We start from the raw sequence: 23,955 nt of genomic DNA, 5'->3' as shown, positions 1-23,955 counted from the left end.
GCAAATCTTTTGCTGACATTTCTTAATTCTATCCAGCATGATGCCCAGAGGAACTGCAGAACTGTTTTGAAGTGTTGGTGCGGTGGGAGGTCGTCCAGAGAGCAGCCCAGTCACCAGATGTCTTCTGCCTTTTTCTTGAGAAGGTCTGTGGTGGCTTGAGGGCATCCTGAACTCTTGTTTTGGCCATAGGGAGAGGCTACCTGCTTGTTTGTCTGAGTCTGTCGTACAGATGCAGAATGGCACAGGTGTGCATAACAAGTGCTGCTGAATGTAACAGGAGCTTTACAAATGTAGCCTTTTATTCTCCAGATTCACATTTTAAAAAGGGGGGGGCAAGAATTAATGGCCAAGGGAACAATGTTGGAAGCTCCCTCTCTGCTGGCAAAATCAGCCACCCTGCACAACAGTTAAGGCAATGTATACTACTTCTCCCTGGAAAAGACCCTGATGTTGGGAAAGACAGAGGGCACAAGGAGAAGGGGACGACAGAGGATGAGATAGCTGGACAGTGTTCTTGAAGCTACAAACATGAGTTTGACCAAACTGCGGGAGGCAGTGGAAGACAGGAGTGCCTGGCGTGCTCTGGTCCATGGGGTCACGAAGAGTCGGACACGACTAAACGACTAAACAACAACAATACTACTTCTCATAGAGTCAGGTGATTTTAAAGACAGTTGTTGGTCCCTTTCTTGCCCTCTTATGGGGCAAGAAAGAAAGATCCAGACAGTAATCATTAAGTCACTGTAACAAAGTTTATATTACATGGGTTGGCTGCAGTTGGGGTGGGAATTATATAAAGTTTGTAGGGTGACCAAAAAAACCCCCAATCAAGAATAAAATAAAATGGCTGGGAAACGATTTGGTTCCAAGTTGCATACAAATATTAAATATTAGAGCCTCCCTTCCCCACTCAGGTTTTAGTCTTCACCAAATGTGGAGAAGTGAAAATGGGGGGCAAAGGATATGTTAAATGGAGCACACGGCAGCAACATTTCACATGTGGGAACATGCTTCAAAAGCATTATTTTCAGAATTTGAAAAACAGTACATATTTCAAAGAATAAAGATACCTGAAGGAATATGCACCCTACAGGCAAAAAGATAAGATTGATATACATTACCTTAGAATTTATTATTTCAATGATTTATACACTCAGTTTTTTTATAAAACAAAAACAAAAAAACTGCTGTTCTTCTGCTCTAGTATATGACATTATTATTATTATTATTAAGCTACCATTTATGTTTGCCCCAAACAATCCAATATAAAAGGAGTTCTTGGAAATTTCCATTCAGTTTGTCTAATAAAAGTAAGCAGAATGTGACCGCTTCTGTATCTTCATTAAAATGAAACCTTTCAAACATCTAAGTAGAACAGTTTTCAGAGCAAATGACAAAAGCAGAGGTTGGGAGGATGTGGCCTCCCAACTCCCATCAGCCCTAACAACATGGCCAATGGTCAGGACTCAGGGCTGGTAGGAGATGGAGTCCAACAACAGGTTTCTCATCCCTGTGGTAAAATAATATCTTTTTTATTATCACCAGAAAGCCTTAGAGACATACATTGGTTTTAGCTCAGTGGTTGGCAAGGTTTACCTTGCCTGGGCTAGTTCACTCCAGTGAAGATCCCTCCGAGGATAGTGCATGCGCCTGCGATTTTCAGTGTCTCTGCATGTGCTGACATGATTTTTGGCGCCGCAGAAGCGAGTCACCACACTGTGCCGGTTTAGCGCGCGGGGGCTTGCCAAGCAGGCAGCTCTGTTTGGGGGCAGCTTGTGGGCCGGTTAAACGACCCCTGTGGGCCCCTTGTGGCCCATGAGCCTTAGGTTGCCGACCCCTGTTTTAGCTGGTATTCCATCTTATTAAAATACTTTTCATATACTATAGCTACTACATCAGTTTATTCACATTTTTATCCCATTTCCCCCCATCTTATTTAGTTGGTTGAGACTATTTCCCTTTGTTCGTATTGTTCACTAGAAAGTCTAGTGCCAAAAGTTTTGCATTGGTGGACAGTTTCCAAAATGTGTAAAAATGTTCTGCTTCTGACATCTCCAGATACCACCTTGTGTCATTTCTTTCACTACCAGTTGTCATGTGGAGAGGAATGTCAGCCCGGAATATTGCATCTCATTGGCACTATCAGGAGTTTTGAAAGCCCCAGACTTCTAGAAGCTGCACCTGGAAGTTTTCTTGGCAGAGAGGAGGGTTGTCAAATGTTTCGCAGTGCTCCGTTCTCCCATGATGCAGATCAGCATCAATAAACAGAGCTTGGCCTCCTCCACCACCTAGGGGAAAATGAACAGAGATTTGTTGTGGGCTGTTGCTGGCTATGAAAAGCAAACCAAAATGCTGTCCTCTGTTGTATGATCTGTAGCAGATTTCATTGCTGCAAAGTTCAATCTGAAACACTCTGATTGGAGGACAGCAGCATATGCAGGGGCACAGAAAAGAAATGTGTGTACAGTATATTGGCCCCAAATTTGGTATTTTGCAAAACTAGTTCCTTTTTGTTATAGTTACTCTGTGAGCAAACCACCTGCTGAAACATACCGGTAGTAACAACCATTCAAATGGCTTCATCTAAATAATTGAACTGGTGAAAGACAGCGAAGGGATTAATCTTGCATTTCCAGAGACTAAACCTGACCTAAATTTCAACACTGTTTGCAAGGAGCTCCAAAATAAGCTTTTAAACTGGAAAGGCATATGCCTATCTTACGCCAAAGTACTTGGGGATATTTTCTGTGCTAATGTGATCATGTAACCTCCTAGTGGCTGTCATCAGTAGCCATAGTATTCTCAAGCTAAATAAAAAAAGTATTTAGCTCCAGTAGCACTTTAGAAACCAACTAAGTTTGTCATAGGTATGAGCTTTCGTGTGCATGCACACTTCTTCAGATACACTGAAACAGAAGTCACCAGACCCTCATGTATAGTCAGAGGGTGGGGGTGGGGGTATTACTCAGAAGGGTGGTGGGAATGGTAACTATTCTCAAGCTGTGTGCGCTGCTAGGTTGCTCACGTATAGCACAGCACCCCATATGAGCACAAAGGTCTCTCAGTTTAGATTGATGCCTTATTCTGCATGCAAACTGTGTAGTCCGTAGGTGTATATTGCTGCATGCTGCATGCAAGCAGTCAGGCCTCATTGTACCATCACTGGTATGCTGTCCAGTTGATATTTTTGTGCTACCTTACATAGAGCTGTACCTTATATCAGTGCAAGGCTTCTCATCACTCAGTTCCTCTATGAAATGTTTGGGTGTATCCTTAACCCCTAACAGCAGGGGTGCGGGACCTGTTGCTAAACTGCAGCTCCCATCAGACCCAACCAGCATGGTCAATGTTTACGTGTTTGTGCAGGACAGGTCACATGGCACATTGAGTTCTACCCCAACAACACCATGCCACTGCTGCCTCCCTTCCCTGCCAGCAACTGCTGCTTGAGGCAGCTTCCCCGCTTTAGCAATAGGGCCAGTCCTGGGTGCTAGAAATGTCTGTGGCACTATGGTCTCTGTGACAGCTATAGTGTCATAGTAGAAGCATAGCTACCTATGACGATCTCTTTCTGAGTTCCACACATGAACATGGAGGCTGTTTTGGAAGGCAGCTTGAAGTGTCGAACTGCCAGGAATGGAGAGAGGCGGTATTTAATCATGTCCAACACTGGCACAGTGAGGTGGTTTGAGCTGGTTGTTGAGTGACCCTCAGAAAAGAAGGGTGATGGAGAGCGTGAGCGTGAGCGTGAGCGTGGGGATCGAGGCAGAGCTTTAGCTTGTTCCGGCTTCTTGATGAACACCCACTCATATCGCTCCATTTCTGGGTGAACCTTTCAAAGAGAAATGGCATGTCAAGTATATTTTTCCATTGCAATTGCTCTACTATGACAGCACATCAGGAAGGCACATAGGAAAGCTGCCTGAGCCCATCTGACCGGCAACAGCTCCCCAGGGTTTCAGGCAGGTGTCTCTCCTAGCCCTGGAGGTGCCAGAGATAACTTGGCACTATTTGCATGCTAAGCAGATGTGCTACTCTGAGCTGTGGCCCTTCCCCCTAGGACAGAACTTTCCAAACTTTCCATGTTGGTGACACACTTTTTCGACATGTATTATTTCACAACACAGTAATTTAGTTTTACTAGCAAACTGGAGGTCAAACTAACCCCTTTCCAGCACTGGGAGGTGTGCAGGGAGTTTCCATGTGGCACACCTAAACACTGGAAGCAACACACTAAAGTGTCATGACACAGAGTTTGGAAAGCTCTGCCCCAGGGCATGACTCCTTGAGGGAACTGGTTCCAACCTCAATATGAACATAGTGCACATATAATTTTAGGCTTGGAGGGAACTTTCAAGATAATCTAGATGAGGGTTTTGCAAACTTAGGTCTCCAGCTGATTTTGGACTACAGTCCCAGTCATCCCTGACCACTGGTCCTGCTTGCTAGGGAAGACAGGAGTTGTAGTCCAAGAACAACTGACGAAGCAAGTTTGGGGAACCCTGATGTAGACCAACCCCCCTGATTAGCACAAGTGGAATGTTGCAACTTCAGGTTGTCATGAGTCCTGAGAAGACTTCTTGGCAGGGCTGGTTGGAGGAGGGTTGAGATATGATGACTGAGGTAGGTCCTGGGAAGGGGCCAAGTGGTCTAGGCCAAACAGGACCTGGTGGGGACAGGACTGAGTCATTATTTTGGAGACATTCCTACCCTGAAAGTGGCAGATATCTGAACTGAGGAGGGGGAGCTGCCTGACTCAGTCCCCAACCCACCTCCAGCTAATGACAATTCCCCAGAAACCAGGGAGGTGCCTGAATTTTGGTCAGGCGGTGAATCAGACTCCATCTCCAAAGTACACACCAACATGAACACTATGTTGCTTGGATCCACACAAATGGCGGTGCCTGCCCTATTCTTCAAACAGAAAGAAGCAAAGAAGCCCAGAGTCCCTGTACTGTGTCTGAGAAGGGATAGCTAGCCATCCAGCCTCTGCTTAAATATTGCCAGTGAAGGAGGGTATGTCACAATTATTAAGCAGTGGTTGTAGTTGACTGCAACACCCAGACTCCTAGTAGTGAATTGGTTGGTTCAGTACTTAGTGAAGCTGGTCTGGCAATGTCTATACATGTAGGAAGCTCACTGGGCTCATTTGCCATGCTGCACTTTCAGAACAAGGTGGCGCAGAAGAGGGAATTGCAACAGGTAGAGCCATGCCTTCTTCTACAGCCGGCCTTACCTGGTAGGGGTGTTGAGACTCCCAGCTACATTTTGGGATAGACAGGGTGGGCTTCAACTTTAGCCTGAAAATGCATTTTGAGGCCCACATTTAATTTTTACTGCTTATTTATATGGCGCTGCTGCTGCTGCTGCTGGGACCCACTTTAGTTTGGACTGTGATCCAGTATTGGTCAGGCTGTGACCTACCAGTTGAAGGGCAATGAACAAAAGGACTTTAAAAACTGATACTTGTAAAATCAACCCAATCTCCATTGTGGGAATAAATTCTAGACTCACTGTGAAAACAAAGCATTCTCCTGTGCCAAAGAAACTTGATGTCCCCCCACTTTTCTTCCTTTCGCTCCAGTCGGAAGACAGAAATGCTCCACACACCTGTATGGAAGGAAGAGTCAAGAAGCAATAAATTCTGTCATTTGTCATTCCTAGAGGATCTCAGAAAGAGCTGAGGAGCCAAATATATATATTTTATCACAGAAGATTGATAGGGTCACTCCCTTCAAACGCTTTAATTGAAGCAGCACAGTCATAATTGGATATGGCTATGTACCAAATAGAGTAGTGTCACAAAATGAGATACTATCACAGTCTTTTAGCCATTTTATGACAACATAATAAGCAGATAAAACTGGAGCAAATATTAGGATAGGGACTTCGGATTGACAGAGAGCTTAAGGTTTATAATTTGTGATCTCTCGCTGTTAATTAAACTAAATTTTAAAATGTGTTTTCCCTTCAACGACATGCATATCTGGGATGTCTAACAAATCAAAGAAACATGAATTATATGCTTTAATTCAAGCCTTCTTTTAAAAAGTTTTAAGCTAAACAGCATGAAACTAGGACATTTAAAACTTTAAAACTTTAAAGAGCACCATAAAAGACAGGACTTTAAAAGTCCTGAAGGCGGAGCCTTCTTGGAGAGAAGATTGTAGAGGCAAAGCACCACAATAGAAAAGGCCTCTCCTCACACACCTCTGATCACCTAGACCAGGCATAGGCAACCTTGGCTCTCCAGATGTTTTGGAACTACAACTCCCATGATCCCTAGCTAACAGGGCCAGTGGTCAGGGATCATGGAAGTTGTAGTTCCAAAACATCTGGAGAGCCAAGGGTGCCTATGCCTGACCTAGACAGAGAGGAGGGCGTGAGCAGATTGAGGCGGAAGCAAGTGTTCCTTCAGGTATCCAGTCATGAAGATAAGCACCACCCATAATGTGTCAATGTCACTTTAGTCTAGTTAAAGGAAAGCCTGGATCATTTCATGTGTTACATTTTGAAGTGTACACTTAAGATTGTGAGTGGAAAGCAATGTATTGTCCTTGGCTGCAGCTCCCTATCGAGTATGAAAACTTGGTGCAACAGAACTCAGTTGTGGTTCTTTTCCCTTTCTCAGGAGTGAAACAGATATGCAATTGGCATGTAACTGACACCCAAAGTAGTACAGTTGCGAATAAATACACTCATTCATTTGTTGCGACAAAATAGCTTTGCTTGCCCAGTATCGCTGTCTTTAAGAGTGACCCAAGAAAAGTAATAGTGCCTTCTATCAATTCTGAAAGAACAGTACTGTTTGGAAGCATCCCTTTCACCTGGGGGTAAGGGAACCTGTACTGTCCTGTGTCTTTAAACAGATGCTCTTTATAACCTCACTAACCATTCTGACCCAGATCTCAATTTGCCTCCACCATCCCCACTCTTCCTGATTTGGCAAGCATCAGAGTGAGTTACAGATATGAGCGAACAAATGCTTGTGTTCACTATTCAGCGAGCATCCTTCAGCGGAGAATTTTGGAATTTGTTGCTAGTCCAGGCAGAGTATACAGAGTACCCTGTCAATGGTTTCCAACATTTCTATTATTTGCGTTTTCAGCCTAGAAAGGCCCCACCCGCAAGTCTCTTGGGATGCTCAAAAGAGACTTACTTCCCCCAGTGTGGTTTTTAACAGCAGTACCGTTGGTTCGTAGCCTTCACAGCAGGAATAAAACCTGCAAGGAGAGAAAAAAAAGGAAGAAGGATGAGCTAATGTCAGGGAAAGCAATCCCATTATAGCACTGAGGTGGAAGTCGAATGGACTGTGACCTGTCAGCACAGCACATTCTACTTTAGTGCATTACAGTACTAGGAAGCCTGGGGCAATGAAAGCATCAAGGTGCAAGCAAAACAGGCTTCCTGCATAATCATCCAGATGCACTGCATGGTTTCCACATTAAGAGCAAGAGTCCTGCTGGATCAGGCCAAAGGCTCATGTGATCCACCCAAACTGCCTGTTGCACTCTATGCTCTTCTGTTTCTTCTTGGGCTGGACCCCATGATGCTTTGCATGCATCCTCCTGCCTGGGTTTGGGGGAGGGTTTTCTGGATTAAGTCCACTGCTGGTGAAAGAAGAAGTAATGCAGGGAGGAGATGGGATGACTCTCAGTTGCAACATGGATACTGCAAGGTCTCTGCAGAAGTTGGACATAACTTTATCCCTTTGGTGTTTTCGTGCATCACAGAGAAATCTGCCTGTGTATTTCTTTCTATAGGTCTGGACATTACTAGTTTAAATACCTGGAGGAATAGCAGTACGTAGTAACATCCATCAATCTCCTGGTGCTTACCATTACTGTGTTAAACAGGCAGCCTTTGCAAACTCATAAAGGAGAGGTGGCAAAAACACTCCTTCGTTCATCTTCAGTATTGTTTAGGGACGCGTAATAACAGGCAAAGCTGGCATGCGATGTGGAGTTTGAAGCCAGAATTTTTGCTCAGTGATCCAGGTAATTGCTCAGATAAAATTTTAAACACAACCTAATCTCAGGGGTGCATGCAGGATCTTGACATACGATTCCTAGGTCTGAAATCAGGCAGCTTAATTGTGATTGTGAAAGTATATTTCTTTGGATGTGGGTGTGTCTTAACTATTATTTGCCCCAGGACTGTGACACTGATCAGATCCTACTATATATCTTCTGAGAGGGCAGGGGGAACTTTCACACTTCTACCAAGCAGACCACAAGATTTGCTGTTGTTACATGTGTCCCAGTGCACCTGGCCAGACTTCAATATTTACGTTCTTTTATTTTGTAAATGTCAATAGAAAAGAGCTCGAGGCCCATCTCTTTGTAATGACAGAATGGCCAGGTGCTAGTATGGGATGCATAGCCTGCAAAGCGAGTCCTGGGAACTTTCCAAGATAGTCATCACAAATTCATGGTTGACCCTTCTGACATGAGCAGGCTGCGTCCCTATAGCATGCACATTTTCAAAACAGCAGGGAGGAAACAACACTGGCAGCAGCCTCCAAATGATCCATGGAGCAAATTTAAGCATTCTTTCCCCTCGCTTACTTGTGTGTTGCATTGAAATCCTAACATGATATTGTACAGCTTTTGCTTTTAGTCAGTCCTGTTTCCAGAAGGCTTCTCTCCAAGCAACATAAATTTTATGGGTCAGAAGCATAGGAACACTTCCTTTCCATCAACCTGCAGCAGAGGAAAAGAAGGGAAGCAGGGCCACTCCAGAGAGATCAGCTCCATTTTGCTCCTTCTCTTCCTCAACTGTTTCCATCCCAACTGATCCTTATACAAACTTTAAAAACTGCTCCTGGAGTTTTCTTATTCCCTTTTAATCATGTTGTGTCATGCTAGTCTGAGGGCACACACAATTATTGATCTCATGTCAGCTACCCTGGGAGACCTTTTGGCCAAAGAAATCTTTTAAACAAACATTATCCCTATGACAATTCCTGTGCAAAAAAATAATCATTGGGGCACATTCTCAAATTAATTCTTAAGCCTAGATAAATGCCCTGAATAATAAGCAATAGTCCAGCATCTTGTTCTCACAGTACCCAACTAGTTGCTTCTGGGAAGCTCACAAGCAAGAGCTGAGCGCAACAGTAGTCTCCACACTTATGATTCCCAGAAACTGGCATTCAGGGGCATACTGCCTCCAACAGATAACTTCTTCTTCTTCTTCTTCTTCTTCTTGTTGTTGTTGTTATTTATTAAATTTGTGTGCCTCCCTTCCAGGGCCAGATTTAGGTTTGATGAGGCCCTAAGCTACTGAAGGGACGCGGGTGGCGCTGTGGGTTAAACCACAGAGCCTAGGGCTTGCCGATCAGAAGGTTGGCAGTTTGAATCCCTGCGACAGGGTGAGCTTCCGTTGCTCGGTCCCAGCTCCTGCCAACCTAGCAGTTCGAAAGCACGTCAAAGTGCAAGTGGATAAATAGGAACCGCTCTGGTGGGAAGGTAAGCTGCGTTTCTTTGCGCTGCTCTGGTTTGCCAGAAACGGCTTTGTCATGCTGGCCACATGACCTGGAAGCTGTATGCCGGCTCCCTCGGCCAATAACGTGAGATGAGCACCGCAACCCCAGAGTCCTCCACGACTGGACCTAACAGTCAGGGGTCCCTTTACCTTTTAAGCTACTGAAGGTAATGGGGCACTTTATATGTCCAGCTGTCCTTTGTCAACAACAAATTGTCGCTGTTTTTTGTGTTGAACATTTTAGGGAGCAGGCTAGCAGGCGGGGCCCATTACTTACACATCATAGGAGCCTACACAACACAAAACACTGTTGCTGCATGTAGGTTTTATTTTATTTGTTTTTTTCTTATATTTTGGAAATGTACATCCAGTTTTTTTCATTTACAAGAGAGTGGGGCCCTAAGCTATAGTTTGTTTAGCTTATACATAAATCTGGCACTGCTCTGTTCATCTGAAGGTCACAGGGCGGTTCACAATACAAAGTCAGAACACAAAATACATAATAAACCCAAACCCAAACCCAAAAGCAATGCACCATTCTAAGGCAAAGTAACACTCTTCATAGGATATTACCTCATTTCCTGCACAACCTTGAATTATTCCCCAAGCCTCCCTGAATGAACTAGCCCTGTTGTGGCTCGTAACCATTGATACCCATATCTATGCCCCCCCATTTCCTTCTAAAGCCATCCAAATTAGTGGTCATTCCATAGGTTAGCTATGCACTGTGCAAAGGACTGCCCTGAGTCTTCACTGGACAGTCCCAAGTTCTAGTATTATGGAAGAGGGATAAAAATATCTCTCCACTAGTTTAGCTATGTACTATGTAAAGAAGTATTTCCTTTTATGATTCTTGAAACTTCCCACATTCAGCTTCAGTGGATGGCCCCAGGTTCTACGGTAGTATTATGAGAGATGAAAAAAAGCTGTTCTTCTCACCATGCATAATTTTATAAAACCTTATCATGTCTCCCATTACTTGTCTTATAACTAAACTAAAAAGCCCCAAATGTTTTAACCTTTCTGTTCATTTTCTTTATCCTGTTAAGAATTCTGATGATTTGAAACTCACTGTGCAGATGCCAACTTACCTCTGCAAGCTGTATCCATTTTCCAAAGTTGAGAATATGCAGATAGGTGAGGACAAAGAAAATCGTTCAGGGATCCAGGACCAGACAACACGCATTTCCTGAGCAGTAACAATGGTGGAAGAGAAATTGTGGGCATTCACAGTGAGGTGAAACGGTTGCCTGTACAGCAGAGGAGAGAAGGGAAAAATAATTAATCCTGTACTATAAATAGCTTCATAGATCCCGATCCTGAGGACAAAGATCCCCCCCCAAAGATACTACTAACCAAACTCACAACAAGCTCTTCACATGTTATGTCCTATGGTAGTAGACATAACAGACTGTTATCCTATGGGGACTGAATGTCTCTGTAGCTGTACTGTAGAGTGCTCTGTAATTGACTTAGCCGTAGTGCTTGGTGGAGTGCTTCTCAAAAGAGAATGTGCAATAACTAAAGTAGGGTGTAAAGGAGGAGATCCTTCATAGAATCATAGAACTGTAGCGTTGGAAGGGACCATGAGGGTCCTCTAGTCCAACCCCCTGCAAATGCAGGAATTCTTTGAACCCACAACCTTGAGATTAAGAGTCTCATGCTCTACTGCAGTGGTTCCCAACAGGTGGTCCGCGGACCCCCAGGGGTCCGCAAGCTATGCCAGAGGGGTCCTCAAGATGCTATTAGAATAATAAATATATTAAATATATTTCGTATGATAACAGATTTTTTGTTTTGGCCGCTTCCTGCATGAGCAGAGTCTAGCGCAAAACTAGAATTAGATAGAGGCAGTAGTTCTGCTGTATGCCGTTAGGTGGCGCTTTACAAACACTACTGTTTTGCAAAGAGGCAGCGCGCGCATTCTACTAACGCTCACCTCCCCAAGATGCTTTGCGCGCGCCGGCTTCATTTGTGCACTACTGCGCAGGTACCCTGTCTTCTCCATTCCCCTCCCTCCTCCCTGGCGTGTGCTGCCTCTTTGCAAAACAGTAGTGTTTGTAAACAAAGCAAGCATTTTCTTCCATGTGTTTCATGGAAAACAAATATAGGAATCGGCTCGACATGCGGTCGGATTTCAGAGTGAAAGTTTCAAGTTTGGAACCTAATATTTCAGAAATAATGGACTCAAAGGACAGATTTAACTCATCTCATTAAGAACTGAAAATTAAAACTAACTGTATACTGACGGAGTACTCTGTTGTAACTGTAAAAAACGTATAAATATAAAATATAAAAAGACTCTTAATTTGGCTCTCACTTTTTAAATTTAGGATTAGGAATTAATGGGGGTCCTTGTCACAATAGCGGCTCGATGAGGGGTCCTCGAGAAAATTTTGTTGGGAACCCCTGCTCTACTGACTGAGCTAACTGGATGGTGCCTCGTGGCCTTTTGTACCTGTGCTGCACTGCTGTCACTCCTTTCTCCACCAATGCCTTCCTGTTAGCCATTTGAAGGAGCCAGATTTCTTTGCGGGAGAAAAGCCGGATGCTGAACGCCTTTTCCAGAAGCTTGTCGGTAGTCATGTGCTCACGAATGTCCCGCATGAAACCCCACAAGCTCCCTTTGATATCCACCACCTCCAAGCCTTGCGAAGCCACGGACAGCTGGAACTGCTTGAGCAGGGCCAGCGCGATCCGGTAGAGGACTTTCTGCCCCTCCAGAAGGTACACATCGAATATGTGGATGACATAATCGAACGGGAGGCCGTCGAAAAGCCAGACCAGCCAGTCGGAATACACCTCAAAGATGTTGTCCGATGAGCTCGCTATCAGGCGGTGGGCAGCTGGGCAGTGTTTGTTGGCCAGGTCCCCAAAGGTCATACACGAAGCCTCGTGGGTGAGGAAGGAGTGGTCAATGTAGGAGGTGTGGGGGGCGTTGCAGTAGAGGAGCCGGCAAGTGTCCTCAAAGCACTGGGCCTCGCCTTGGCTGTAATGGAGTATCAGGGCAGTCACAGCTGGAAGCAGGGGGCAGTAGGTGATGTCGGGGTACAGGCTGGAAATGCAGATGAGTATCCTTTTCACTGCAGTTACCCCTTCTTCAGAGAGGCAGTATTCGGGCATGATGCTTCCTTCCAGGAATTCAGGTAATGGGTCGAAGCTCTCGCTCGGGGCTTCAAACAGCTTGCTGGCAACATCCCTGTAGACTTCAGCATCGGGGGTCATGAGCCGGCACGGTATGTGCTGGATTACATGCTGATACGCCTGCGCCCTCAGAGAGTGACTTCCTGCCCAGCGCCCTTCCCTTCCCAGCTTTTTGAGCTCCTTCATAGACTTGCCAAGCAGCTGCTCCTGACTGTCCTGCTGCTCGTTCAGCTTAGGCATCTTGTTCTGGTCCACAAATTCGCTACAACGTAAGCAGGAGGCTGCGTCCATGTCCATCGCAACCACCAAAGGGATTTGCAAGGAGCCCTTAGATAGATCGGTGGTCTCTGTGGAACAAAAGCACCATGGTTCAGCACGATTCACATCTCACCATTCGGCAGATTGCTTAAACTGTTCCTGACAACTGTGGGTGAAAAGCACTGGGCTTTTATCCAGTCTCTTGGGAATTTCAACCACAGACAATTCCCACTTAAAATTTAAACACAGGCACCGGTCATAGTTATCATTTGTCACCTCATAGGCTTTCATTTAGTCCTCTAGGTATTTGGAGATGCTTCCATCTCTCATGTAAATCAAAGCTATCTGCTCATCATTAGTTAAAAAGGTAGAACAACAAAACATTTAAATGTGAGTAAGCATAGAGGCAAGGGTGGTGGACCTCAGGCCTGGCGGGTTGAATGTGGCCCTTCAAGTCTCTCTGTCTGATCCTTGGGACTCTCTCAAAGCCATACCCACCAATAGCCTTGCTTCTCACCCTCCTTGAGTGTTTTTGCCAGGCTGGAATGTGTCTTTTAACTCTTACTTCCTTGGGTGGAGCAGAGATAAAGGATGTGAGAGCGTGTGTAGAAACTAGCCTACTGTCCAAGGGTAAAACTTCAATTCATTGCCCCACCCATGTTTGCCTCTGGCCTTGCTCAGCAATGGCATGCGGCCCCCGGAAGGGTATGTAGCCCTCAGGCTGAAAAGGGGTTTCCAATCCCTGGCACAGAGAATGTAGATCCATATACACATTATGCAACATATAAACATAGGTTTGTTGGTTAGGAAATCAAAGTCATTAGGCATTGTTAGAATGAATAAATGGTATTCTAAAACTGATTTATAAACCACACTTTATCTTAAAGTGGTACAAAAAGGCAAAAGGAACTATTTGCATAGCAACGGGATTTTCAAAGTGCATTTTTTCGGTCTGTATTTGGAGCCTAATATAACCCAAGCACATATTCTCTGAGGGAGTAGGGAGTTCAGGAACCTTGGTAGTATTCCATAGGCTTCCTTCAGAAAGCTTTAACTCCATTTAGATCTGAAATAAGAATCTCCTAATGTGAAATTGTTGGCATGGGCAAAAGGGTATCCACCTGCTTGATGATGTTCAATGTTCCAGAGGCAGGCTTGTGAAAAGCCAATCAAGGCGCGAATAATATCATGCAATCTGAGCCAGGCAACTGCATCTTCTTCAAGTAACAAGGTAGATTATCATTTAAAGGAGAGAGAGATGGGGACAGGCAGGCAGGCAATTAATAATCACTTCCTGGAAAGGCCTCCTCAGGAGAAAAGAGATGCCATGCCAGCAACTGCAGATGACAGCCATAAAATAAACAGATGGGTTACTTTGCTGATTCTCCCCATGATGGAGTTTAGGGCTTTCTAAAATAGAAGACAGAACGTAAAACCGGTGAAACGTTAGAAATCATGGTGAATATAGGTCACATTAATCACAGTGTGTTTAATACTAAATTGATCCTACTTCCTGATCTGCTAAAACATAAGTAATAAAATAAAATTTAGTTTGGAATGCCCCATGCAAAGTATTGTTAAATAATGTATACAGCTTTCTGTGTCTCTTAGCTCTCAGGGTTGGCAAACTTTTTGTTTTCCTGGGTATCTTCCTGTAAATATCTGGATTGTGAACCATTGCAGTTAGATCAAGGAGGCTACTTTTATAGTGTTATTTATGCGATGTGTGTGAACACAATGATTTAAGAACATAAGAAGCCTGCCAGTTCAGGCCAATGGCCATAGCTGCCAAGTCTCCTGCTGAAAAATGCGGGATCAGCAGCAGCGCAGCACTGGAAGTCGCTTCTACGCATGTCTGGACATGCGTAGAAGCAACTTCCGGTCAGTAGCGTCTTAAGATCATTGGGCGCCCTGGTGCAGATCCCACCAACAGGGCGCTGCGTTTCATTGGTAGAGGTGCTGCCATGTGGCGTCGCTTCTACCAATGAAACGCAGCGCCGGGGTGAGGGATGACCCTGTCGCTGCAGAGCGGAACAGGGTCCTAGTGCCCCTGCTCTGCTCGTTTACCTCTCTCCCCCGAGCGGCGCGGCTGGTGGGCATCCAGGAGGAGGGAAAGGGAGGCCGCCACGCAGCTCCCCCACTTGCTGGGGCGCCCCTCGGCGCCCCGCGCCACTAGGACCAATGGGCAAACCGCCCCTGCTTCTGGTGCCGCTCTACCCGATTTCCGGTGCCCAGACATGGGCAGAGCAGCACCCGAAATGGAGCCTCCCTGGCACGTAGGAAATCCGGGGGATTTCCGGGATTTTTTCTATTCGGGATAACAGCGGGAAATGGATTAAAATCCGCGGGGTTCCCGCAAAAAACGGGATACTTGACAGCTATGCCAATGGCCCATCTAGTCCAGCATCCTGTTTTTACAGTGGCCAACCAGATGCCCATGGGTAGCTAAACAAAGGACCTAAATGCAGCAGCACTCTCCCCTCCTATGGTTTCAAACAACTAGTATTCAGAAGCATACAATGAAAGCATATACTAGTCATTGTGGCTAGTAGCTTTATGCTCCACCAATTTGTCTAATCCTCTTTTTATACCCATCCAAGTTGATGACCATCTACACCCCAACACTGCTTCCCATGGGTGTTTATTCCATAATTAGGTTGCCAGACTCAATAGAGGACAGGACTTCTGTGCCTTTAGTTGCCCTGTTCTCTTTTGAGTCTGGAAACCTTAAAGAGAAACCAGCAGACCCTTTGCTTGGAAATTAAACAAAGGGTCTGCTGGTTTCTCTTTAAGGTTTCCAGACTCAAAAGAGAACAGGGCAACTAAAGGCACAGAAGTCCTGTCCTCTATTGAGTCTGGCAACCCTATCTATAATTTTAACTGTTCTGTGTAGCATATATTTGTATTTTGGTTTTCTACCCAAGAGCACAAGATTGTGTATGTTTTCCTCCCCTCCCCATTTTACATTTGCAACAGCCCTCTAAGGTAGGCTAGGTTAACTTAATCTATCTGCCTAAACAGCAGTTCTTGTCAATAGATTTTGTCAATAGATCTTGTCAATAGATTTTGGGGGGTGGGATGCAGGGACCCCAATCCCTATACCAGGCATCCCCAAACTCAGCCCTCCAGCTGTTTTGGGACTACAACTTCCATCATCTCTAGCTAACAGGACCAGTGGTCAGGGATGATGGAAATTGTTGTCCCAAAACAGTTGGAGGGCCAAATTTGCGGGTGCCTGCCCTATACAGTGTACTGGGCACAGGAAATCCTGTTGACATGATAGAGCAGGCACCCCCAAACTTCAGCCCTCCAGATGTTTTGGACTACAATTCCCATCTTCCCTGACCACTGGTCCTATTAGCTAGGGATCATGGGAGTTGTAGGCCAAAACATCTGGAGGGCTGCAGTTTGGGGATGCCTGTGATAGAGTAAGAACTTGCAAGTTTTTACCAAAATCTGTTCCGCATAGCATGCCTCCAAGAATGGCTGCCCAGGTCCTAATGCTATTCATCCCTGCATTAGGCTTAGAAGATACATCGGGAAGAGTAATTTCCAAAGCAGCTTAGAGGCTGAATAGTTAAAGCTGAGTCTGAAATATACTGGGAGTGGTATCACTGTGATTTTGCATGGTCCCGCAGGTGGTAGAGATAACAGTTCCGTGCACACTTGCTGTTGTAGGTTTGGAGTTGATAAGGTCCAGAACTGCTTTCCCAGAATCCTTCATAATGGCTGCAAGTTAAACTGTGCTAATGCTTAGCATTCAGTTAACACCTGTCGCCTAACAATTTATAGCATTGTTATATTATTAATTTGTACTGCAGAGATGCTACAGAAATAGAAATGCCAGAACAAAAACATGGGTGTCAGCTGCAATGGCTCATTGCTTGGCGAAAGAAGGGGGGTGGGGAAGACAAGTGACAATCAAATGCAAAAAAACCATCTGGAAGTTGTTGCTCTCCTCAGAGCTGAAGGTGGTGGTGTTTGTTTGGAGGCCCTGATTGCAGTCACAGAGTCTGTAGCTATGGTTTCTCCAAAAGTGTTACCTGATGGGTCTCAGGCATTAACAAAATAATGTTCATGTATTTGATCCCTGGCTTTTTATTTCTAGCTTGGGGATGTGATATCCTTCAGGGTCTGGGAAAGTGATACACTCCAGTTCACTGGTGTCTGCAGGAATATTTTAGGTGCGGTGGGGTGTGTGTATACATGCATACAGAACTAACATCAGAGAACATGTCTACCATTTCTGATAGATCTGGTGACAAACAGTCATACAAGCTGGATAGGCCTGGCCTCTAAGAAACTCATGCACCCTGTCTACACCCATCTCTCCCTCAAAATGGCTAGACCTGCTATCTATATCTGGCATCTAGATACAGTGGTACCTCAGTTTACAACCACAATTGGTTCCGGAAGTCTGTACTTAACTTGAAGCGTACTTAACCTGAAGCGAACTTTCCCATTGAAAATAATGGAAAGTGGATTAATCCGTTCCAGACGGGTCCATGGAGTACTCAACCTGAAGCGTACTTAACCCGAAGTATGAGTGTAATTGGTTCTGGAAGTCTGTACTTAAACTAAAGCGTACTTTCCCATTGAAAGTAATGGAAAGTACTTAAACTAAAGCGTACTTTCCCATTGAAAGTAATGGAAAGTGAATTAATCCATTCCAGGTGGGTCCGCAGAGTTTGTAAACCGAGGTGGTTGTAAACAGAGGTATGACTGTAGCATCCTTCCACCCACAACTGAAACTCTTACTTTTCTCCCTAGCTCTCTTCACCTTTAATTAATTTCTCAGCTGCTACAACCAATTTCACAGTCCATCCTGCATTTCCCTTAAACAACAGCAGCAACAAACCAGAATAACAACAGTGGGGTTGTCATACAACACTCTTAACTTTGCCGTCCTTCCAGTAAAGTGGGTAAAGCAACACTGGGTGGAGGACTGATACAAACCATATCCTCTCAACCTCCCCGCACCCAGCAATATGGGTATAATAATTATGGATTTCTCTGCATTGGGAAGGTTTTCTCTTTCATTCTTACAAGTTTAGGGGAAGGGGAGAATCCCGTTTTAAATACGCATTTTATGCTGTGAACTGCCCTGAGATCTTCGGATGAAGGGTGGTATCAGGCAGGCCACCTTGGCCCCATGACAGCGGGTGACTGGGGCACGCCGACACCATCACAGTGTGTCTGTGTAGTTTCGGCACGCCCTGTGGTATGAGCACAAGAAAAATCAGCATGCCATGCAGCATGCTGACATCACTCATGCACGTAGCGGGGGCGTGCCAACGTGACATGCACATGCCCTGTGGTATGCTCACTCCGTAGAGTGGAACCTTGAGGGGGGGCCCTTCATTAAAAATTTGTGGGTGCCTGAGCACCCAGGGTTCCGCATACTCAGCGCTTATGGGTGGTATACAAATTTAAAACAAACAAGCTGGAGTTAGAAAATTCATAAATGCAGTTACACTATCATCCTGGATTTCTGAGCTTCATTCTCTGGGGCAGCAATGACATTTTCACCAGGGAAGAAACACACAGACACCCCTTGAAATGAACCAAGGAGTATGTCACATTCCCTTTCCCTAATTGGCTAGATCTACGCAGGTGGCACTGTGTGTTAAACCACAGAGCCTACCCTGTTTCTCATATTTTAAGACATACCCATAAAATAAGCCATAGCAGGATTTTTAAGCATTCAAGGAATATAAGCCATACCCCGAAAATAAGACATAGTGATAGGCGCAGCAGCGATGCCGGCCGCGGCAGGAGGAGGAGGGAAAAAATAAGACATCCCTTGAAAATAAGCCATAGTGTGTTTTTTTGAGGAAAAAATAAATATAAGACATGTCTTATAATATGAGAAACACGGTAGGGCTTGCTGATCAGAAGGTCGGCAGTTGCTTGGTCTCAGCTCCTGCCCACCTAGCAGTCCGAAAGCACATCAAGTGCAAGTAGATAAATAGTACCACTCCGGTGGGAAGGTAAACGGTGTTTCTGTGTGCTGCTCTGGTTCGCCAGAAGCGGCTTAGTCATGCTGGCCACATGACCCAGAAGCTGTACGCCGGTTCCCTCAGCCAGTAAAGCAAGATGAGCGCCGCAACCCCAGAGTCATCTGCGACTGGACCCAACAGTCGGGGTCCCTTTACCTTTACTGTGCATTATAATGGGGCTCGCCCTGTTCTTATCACTTGGAAAGCGGGGAGCAGGTAAGAATATAGAAACCAAAGAACTGAGAGCAAGAAAGAAATGAAGAAAAAAGGCTTGTGTCTGTGGTGGGAATGATGGGGGGGGGTCCTTACGCACCGCTGGGATAAACCATGTGGAAAGTCTTGAGAACAAAGAAGTTACATGGCAAAGGTAAAGGTATACAAAAGGCAAGGTAGACAAAACATTTGGAGAAAATGGATCAAGAGATAAGAGACTACTGGGGAGGCTAAACCGTGCCAGGGAAGGTCATTATAGTTGTCTATAGACCTGAGGTGCCCTGTAAGCCCTAGTGTGCCTAAAGCTCCTGCATTAGATGAAAACCTCTGAAATTAAATGTGTCCTGTGGGCAAGTTCTTTAGCCCTACCGTTGAAGTTGAGTCCCCCTGGGGGAAATACTGTGCTATTGCTAAAAAGAGTTAGTTAATGATGACCTAAGAGTAGCTGGAGGGAATCTGAAAAACTGTGGCTTCATCAATACTGAAACTTGTGGATAAGTGTTGTATCATAGCTGCCAAGTTATCCCTTTTGTTCAGGGATTTTCCATTATGCTGAATAGGCTTCCTCGCGAGAAAAGGGAAAACTTTGCAGCTATGGTGTTGTTAGGTGTTATTGTTTTTTAACAGCACATGGATATATATATATATATATATATATATATATATATATATAATCAGATAACATTATGTTCTGCAACTAGTGCTGTTCTGTAGTTAAGATTTGCTTTTTAAACTATGTTAGGAAAGTTACAGGTAGGTAGCCGTGTTGGTCTGAGTCGAAGCAAAATAAAAAAATTCCTTCAGTAGCACCTTAAAGACCAACTAAGTTTATATTTTGGTATGAGCTTTCGTGTGCATGCACACTTCTTCAGAACTTCTTCTTCCTTCTGAAGAAGTGTGCATGCACACGAAAGCTCATACCAAAATATAAACTTAGTTGGTCTTTAAGGTGCTACTGAAGGAATTTTTTTATGTTAGGAAAGTTAGCTTATATTGTACAACAAAAAGCTTTCTGCTTGTGCCATATCTACATGCCTTGCCTGTATCCAGAAATAAGGGCCTGGTTAGACTGAAGCTGTGTACACACTGTCATTTCTTGGGAAGTGCTGCAATTTGATTCATTTCCTCCAAACCAGCTTCAATCTGAATTAAGAAAAAGAATGACTAGCATTTTAAACTGATAATGCATACACAAGCTGAATTGCTGAAAGTCTTGCTTTCTTTAGTACATTGTAACCCTATTGTGCAAATAAAACATGCATAATAAAAAATGAAATGGAACAGGAACGGCCTGTAAATGCATGCTTCCCTGTCTAGCACATCTCAGGGAGCATGCTAAATTGAGATTTAAAGCTGTATGTAGTTGCTGGGTTGCTGTATGTGTTCAGGGGTGGAAAACCTGTGGCCACACAATTTGTGAACCAGCCCTAGGAAGAGAACAGACATCGGGTCTACCCCAGCCAAATGCAAAACCCTGCAACACAAGGATCTAATGCACTATTACAACTAACTACTCGTTAAGAGCGAGTAACACTTCCATCTAGGTGAACAGCTTATTAGCCTGGGCTGCTCAAGCCACCTTCTGGTATATAGATACAAGTAAAATCTAGGCTGACTCTATGCCCCCCCCCTGATGATCTGCAAGGTTGATTGGAGAGGTCTTACCTTGTGTGGTCTCCAGGTTGCCTTCCTTTAGCTCACCCATCATGGTGTTTGCTGTTTTCCTTGCCCTTTCTTTGTCCAAAGGGACATCTGCTCTGGGGGGGGGGCAGTGGGGCTGGTATAACTCAGCCCGATCTGCAGCATCCCTTGTCCTTGCTCAAATGACCTGGTTGAAGCTTTGCTTCTGTGCCTCATTTATTGGGCCCGAGGCCTCCTGTGCAGCCAGCTCCTCCCCAAGGAGATGCTTATTTGGTGTAAACACTAGTAAAAATGTACCCCCACCTACTCACTCATTCATGCCTGCCATATGCCTCTCTGGCGAGCAAGATGTAAATAGGCAAGATACTGATCAAAATATCATCAGGACCACTAAAAAGGCTCGTTTATTTTTCCAAGGGTAAACTTTATTTCCCTGTGTGGTCCTTGCAACACCACAAGAAAACGAGTCCCATGTGTACCAGAAAAACAAACATACCAATATACAGAGGAGAGGGGAGGTGAAGTAGCAGTGTCTCTCGATTTCTGTCCTTGTTTAAACGTCCTTGAAAGGATGGAACATAAACAACAAAACTGGCTCTCAAACTGCTTCCTGCTGGTTCTTTTGTTTCTACTTGAAGATAGAAATAGAATCATGTGAACAGTAAATGCCAAGTGTTTTAAGTGACGAAGCTGTGAGGTTCAGAGTCTATAAAAACAAAGGGGAAAGCTGTTATAAATGTACCACAGAGCTACACTGGGGAGGCCGGCTGCATACACACCATACCTTTAAAGCACATTCAAAGCTCATGCCTTTCCTCAAAGAATTCTGGGCACTGTAATTTGTTAAGGGTTGCTGAGAATTGTAACTCTGTGAGAGGTAAACTACAGTGCCCATAATTCTCCAAGGCAAAGAATGTCATTTCAATGTGCTTTAAAGGTACAGTGTATACACAGTTTTAATTTTGAGTGGAATACAATAAGCACAGGGCTGTCGTTTGAGTTTTGTCTAACCTAGGAAAGCAGGACAAGTTCTGAAGTGACTTCTATACTTGCAATGAGACAGAAGGTGGGACTGTTAAAATGGGAATATAATGATTGGGAATTATTCGCCATCAGAGTGCCCTCCTGCAGCTAATCTGTGTAATACATCAATCTGCGGGTTGTATATATGCGTAAATAAACCATGTATCATAGAGATACCAGTGTCTCTGCTGTCCCTCATTCTGAGGAAATTGAATCCTGGGTACTTGCATGGAACCCCTGGAATCTGGATTGGGGTGGTGAGCAACAGTATTCCATCCCTCCTAATCACAGCACAACCTTCTCCCTGCAAACATTTTCAAACCATTCATTTCTAGCCCTAGAGCTGATCAGAAAAACAGAGTCTGGTATTTGTCTGTGCCTTTAACAGCATGTTAATTGGCTGAGCATTTCACAGCCTGTAGAGATAAACATTATCATCTTCTAATTTTTATAGATCAAGCTGATGTTAAGAGAACAGGAATGAGACTAGTTAAATAAAAGTGGCACCTGTTGCTACCTAATGGCCCCAAACAATGAAACTAATTTCTGCCCCACATGTTCCTGCTGCTGCAGCTACACTCTTGTCTTGAGTTTGCATCATGTGCATCCTGATCTGTTGCATGTTTACTCAGAAGTAAGTGCCACTGATCAAGCCTATGTTGAGAAGGGTGCCAAAATGTATTCTTCCTCGCATATTCTTGACATGCAGCAATCTGGAAGATTGCCTTCTTCTAGATGAATCGAAGCGAGCCAAATGGAGGTGGATAAAAAGAACTAATTAAAGAATTGTGAGCAAGGGATCACTCTTTCTTAAAATTTAATGGGGAAGAAATGAAATATGCAGAGGCCCCATTCCCTCCCAATGAGGAATGCAGCTGAACATGATGAATATTTCATGATTACTTCATGTCAAATGTGCAAAGACAGGAATTGAGCCCAGCATCTTCTCAATCCACTTTGCTAAAGGGTTCAGAAAAGTGAAGCGGAAACAGAAAACTGCTGCATGGTGTGTTAAGACCAATTCTACTACAAGGGAGTGGACACTACTGCCACTAGCAGAGTAATCAGTTGATCAGTGTTTCATGATGTACGTGTCCTGACAGTGGCATGGAGAATCCAGTGGGCTTGGCTGTAGGAAGGATACAGCCCAATGCACATTTATGGAAAGTAACGAAGCAAGCAAGCCACCTAACAGGGACATATGCAGCCTGGCCAGTGTGGAAGCCAGGAGGGGGCATAGTTGGGTATGTTGTTTCCACATTTGCCCCTGCTCTTTCAGGACCTCACAATGATTATGGCCAACAGCAGTAATAGTGTGTGCTCTACTATGCTTCCTATGGCTACAGTGTGGGCTTCTGCAGCAACAAAGCCTCCTCCCCACAAAGTCCAGTTCACACTGGGATAAGGATCTGCTCATCTTATTGAATTCAGTGAGACTTAACTTCTGGGTAAAATAAGGTTGGGACAAGAGCTAGCTTGGGACAAGAGCCTTGAATGATACCATTATACTGTACTGTGCTGTAGCGTTTAGAGCAGGCATCCCCAAACTGCGGCCCTCCAGATGTTTTGGCCTACAACTCCCATGATCCCTAGCTAACAGGACCAGTGGTCAGGGATGCCTGGACTAGGACCAAGGAGATCTAGGTTCAAATTCCTAGTCATCAATTAGGCCTTGAAGGTTGGCCCACCAAACTGTTTTAGGCAAATGACACACATCTTTCCTGACCTGACATCACATATTAAATCAGGCACATGAAAGTTCAAGCCACTGCTCGAATTTTCAAGCCGAGGCTAAAAGGAAGAACCAGTGCTTCCTGTTGTTGTGTTGCATGAAAAAGTTGGTCTTTTTGAATATGGTACCTTTTTCTGTGGGCTTGCACAGCTTAAAGGAATGGAGGGATAAAAATAGAATGAATAAATCATGCTCAGCATGGATTCATTGAGTTGGTTTGCACATAACACTAAACCATGGTTTTAATGGGAACCATAGTTAAAGCTGAGGCATCAATCACTTAAATCTTATTACATCATAGAGCAATTAAAAGCACCAATGAGAACAGTTGAGCCTTGGGAGGGTTTGATTATTTTTTTCCACCACTCTTCAGTCACAGTTCTGTAGCTTTTGGGTAATGGTGGCTCTGTAGGAAATGTATACTTTTTGTGCATTCTATAATTTCATTTTTAAAGAGGT

General features: G+C 44.5%; 1 protein-coding gene across 2 annotated transcripts; it reads right to left on the bottom strand.

The window, feature by feature from the left end:
• Positions 1-1,051: 1,051 nt before the first annotated feature.
• Positions 1,052-20,980, bottom strand: LOC118081483 (TBC1 domain family member 24-like). 2 transcript variants are annotated; one of them, XM_060271791.1, is made up of 7 exons: positions 20,766-20,980; positions 11,945-12,977; positions 10,578-10,736; positions 7,190-7,223; positions 5,515-5,610; positions 3,556-3,832; positions 1,052-2,288 (listed from the first exon to the last, which is right to left on the bottom strand). In XM_060271791.1, exons 1-7 carry the CDS (start codon positions 20,806-20,808, stop codon positions 2,143-2,145), a joined length of 1,788 nt encoding a protein of 595 aa, XP_060127774.1. In that variant the 5' UTR covers positions 20,809-20,980; the 3' UTR covers positions 1,052-2,142. The 2 variants fall into 2 exon arrangements, with proteins under 2 accessions (XP_060127774.1, XP_034963859.2); XM_035107968.2 differs by having other exon boundaries at positions 7,160-7,223; positions 20,766-20,979.
• Between the last annotated feature and the right edge of the window lie 2,975 nt (positions 20,981-23,955).

This window comes from Zootoca vivipara, chromosome 2, assembly GCF_963506605.1.
Source record: "Zootoca vivipara chromosome 2, rZooViv1.1, whole genome shotgun sequence".
In the NCBI taxonomy this organism is placed as follows: Eukaryota; Metazoa; Chordata; class Lepidosauria; order Squamata; family Lacertidae; genus Zootoca; species Zootoca vivipara.
This window is presented reverse-complemented; position numbering and strand designations above follow the sequence as displayed.

Bases quoted from the DNA above. Each gene is read 5' to 3' on its own strand.
- LOC118081483 (XM_035107968.2), bottom strand. From the start codon at position 20,808: ATGATGGGTGAGCTAAAGGAAGGCAACCTGGAGACCACACAAG. The intron at 12,978-20,765 runs GTAAGACCTCTC...TTTGTTCCACAG, and splicing joins CAACCTGGAGACCACACAAG to AGACCACCGATCTATCTAAG. The intron at 10,737-11,944 runs GTACAAAAGGCC...TCTGCTGTACAG, and splicing joins GTGACAGCAGTGCAGCACAG to GCAACCGTTTCACCTCACTG.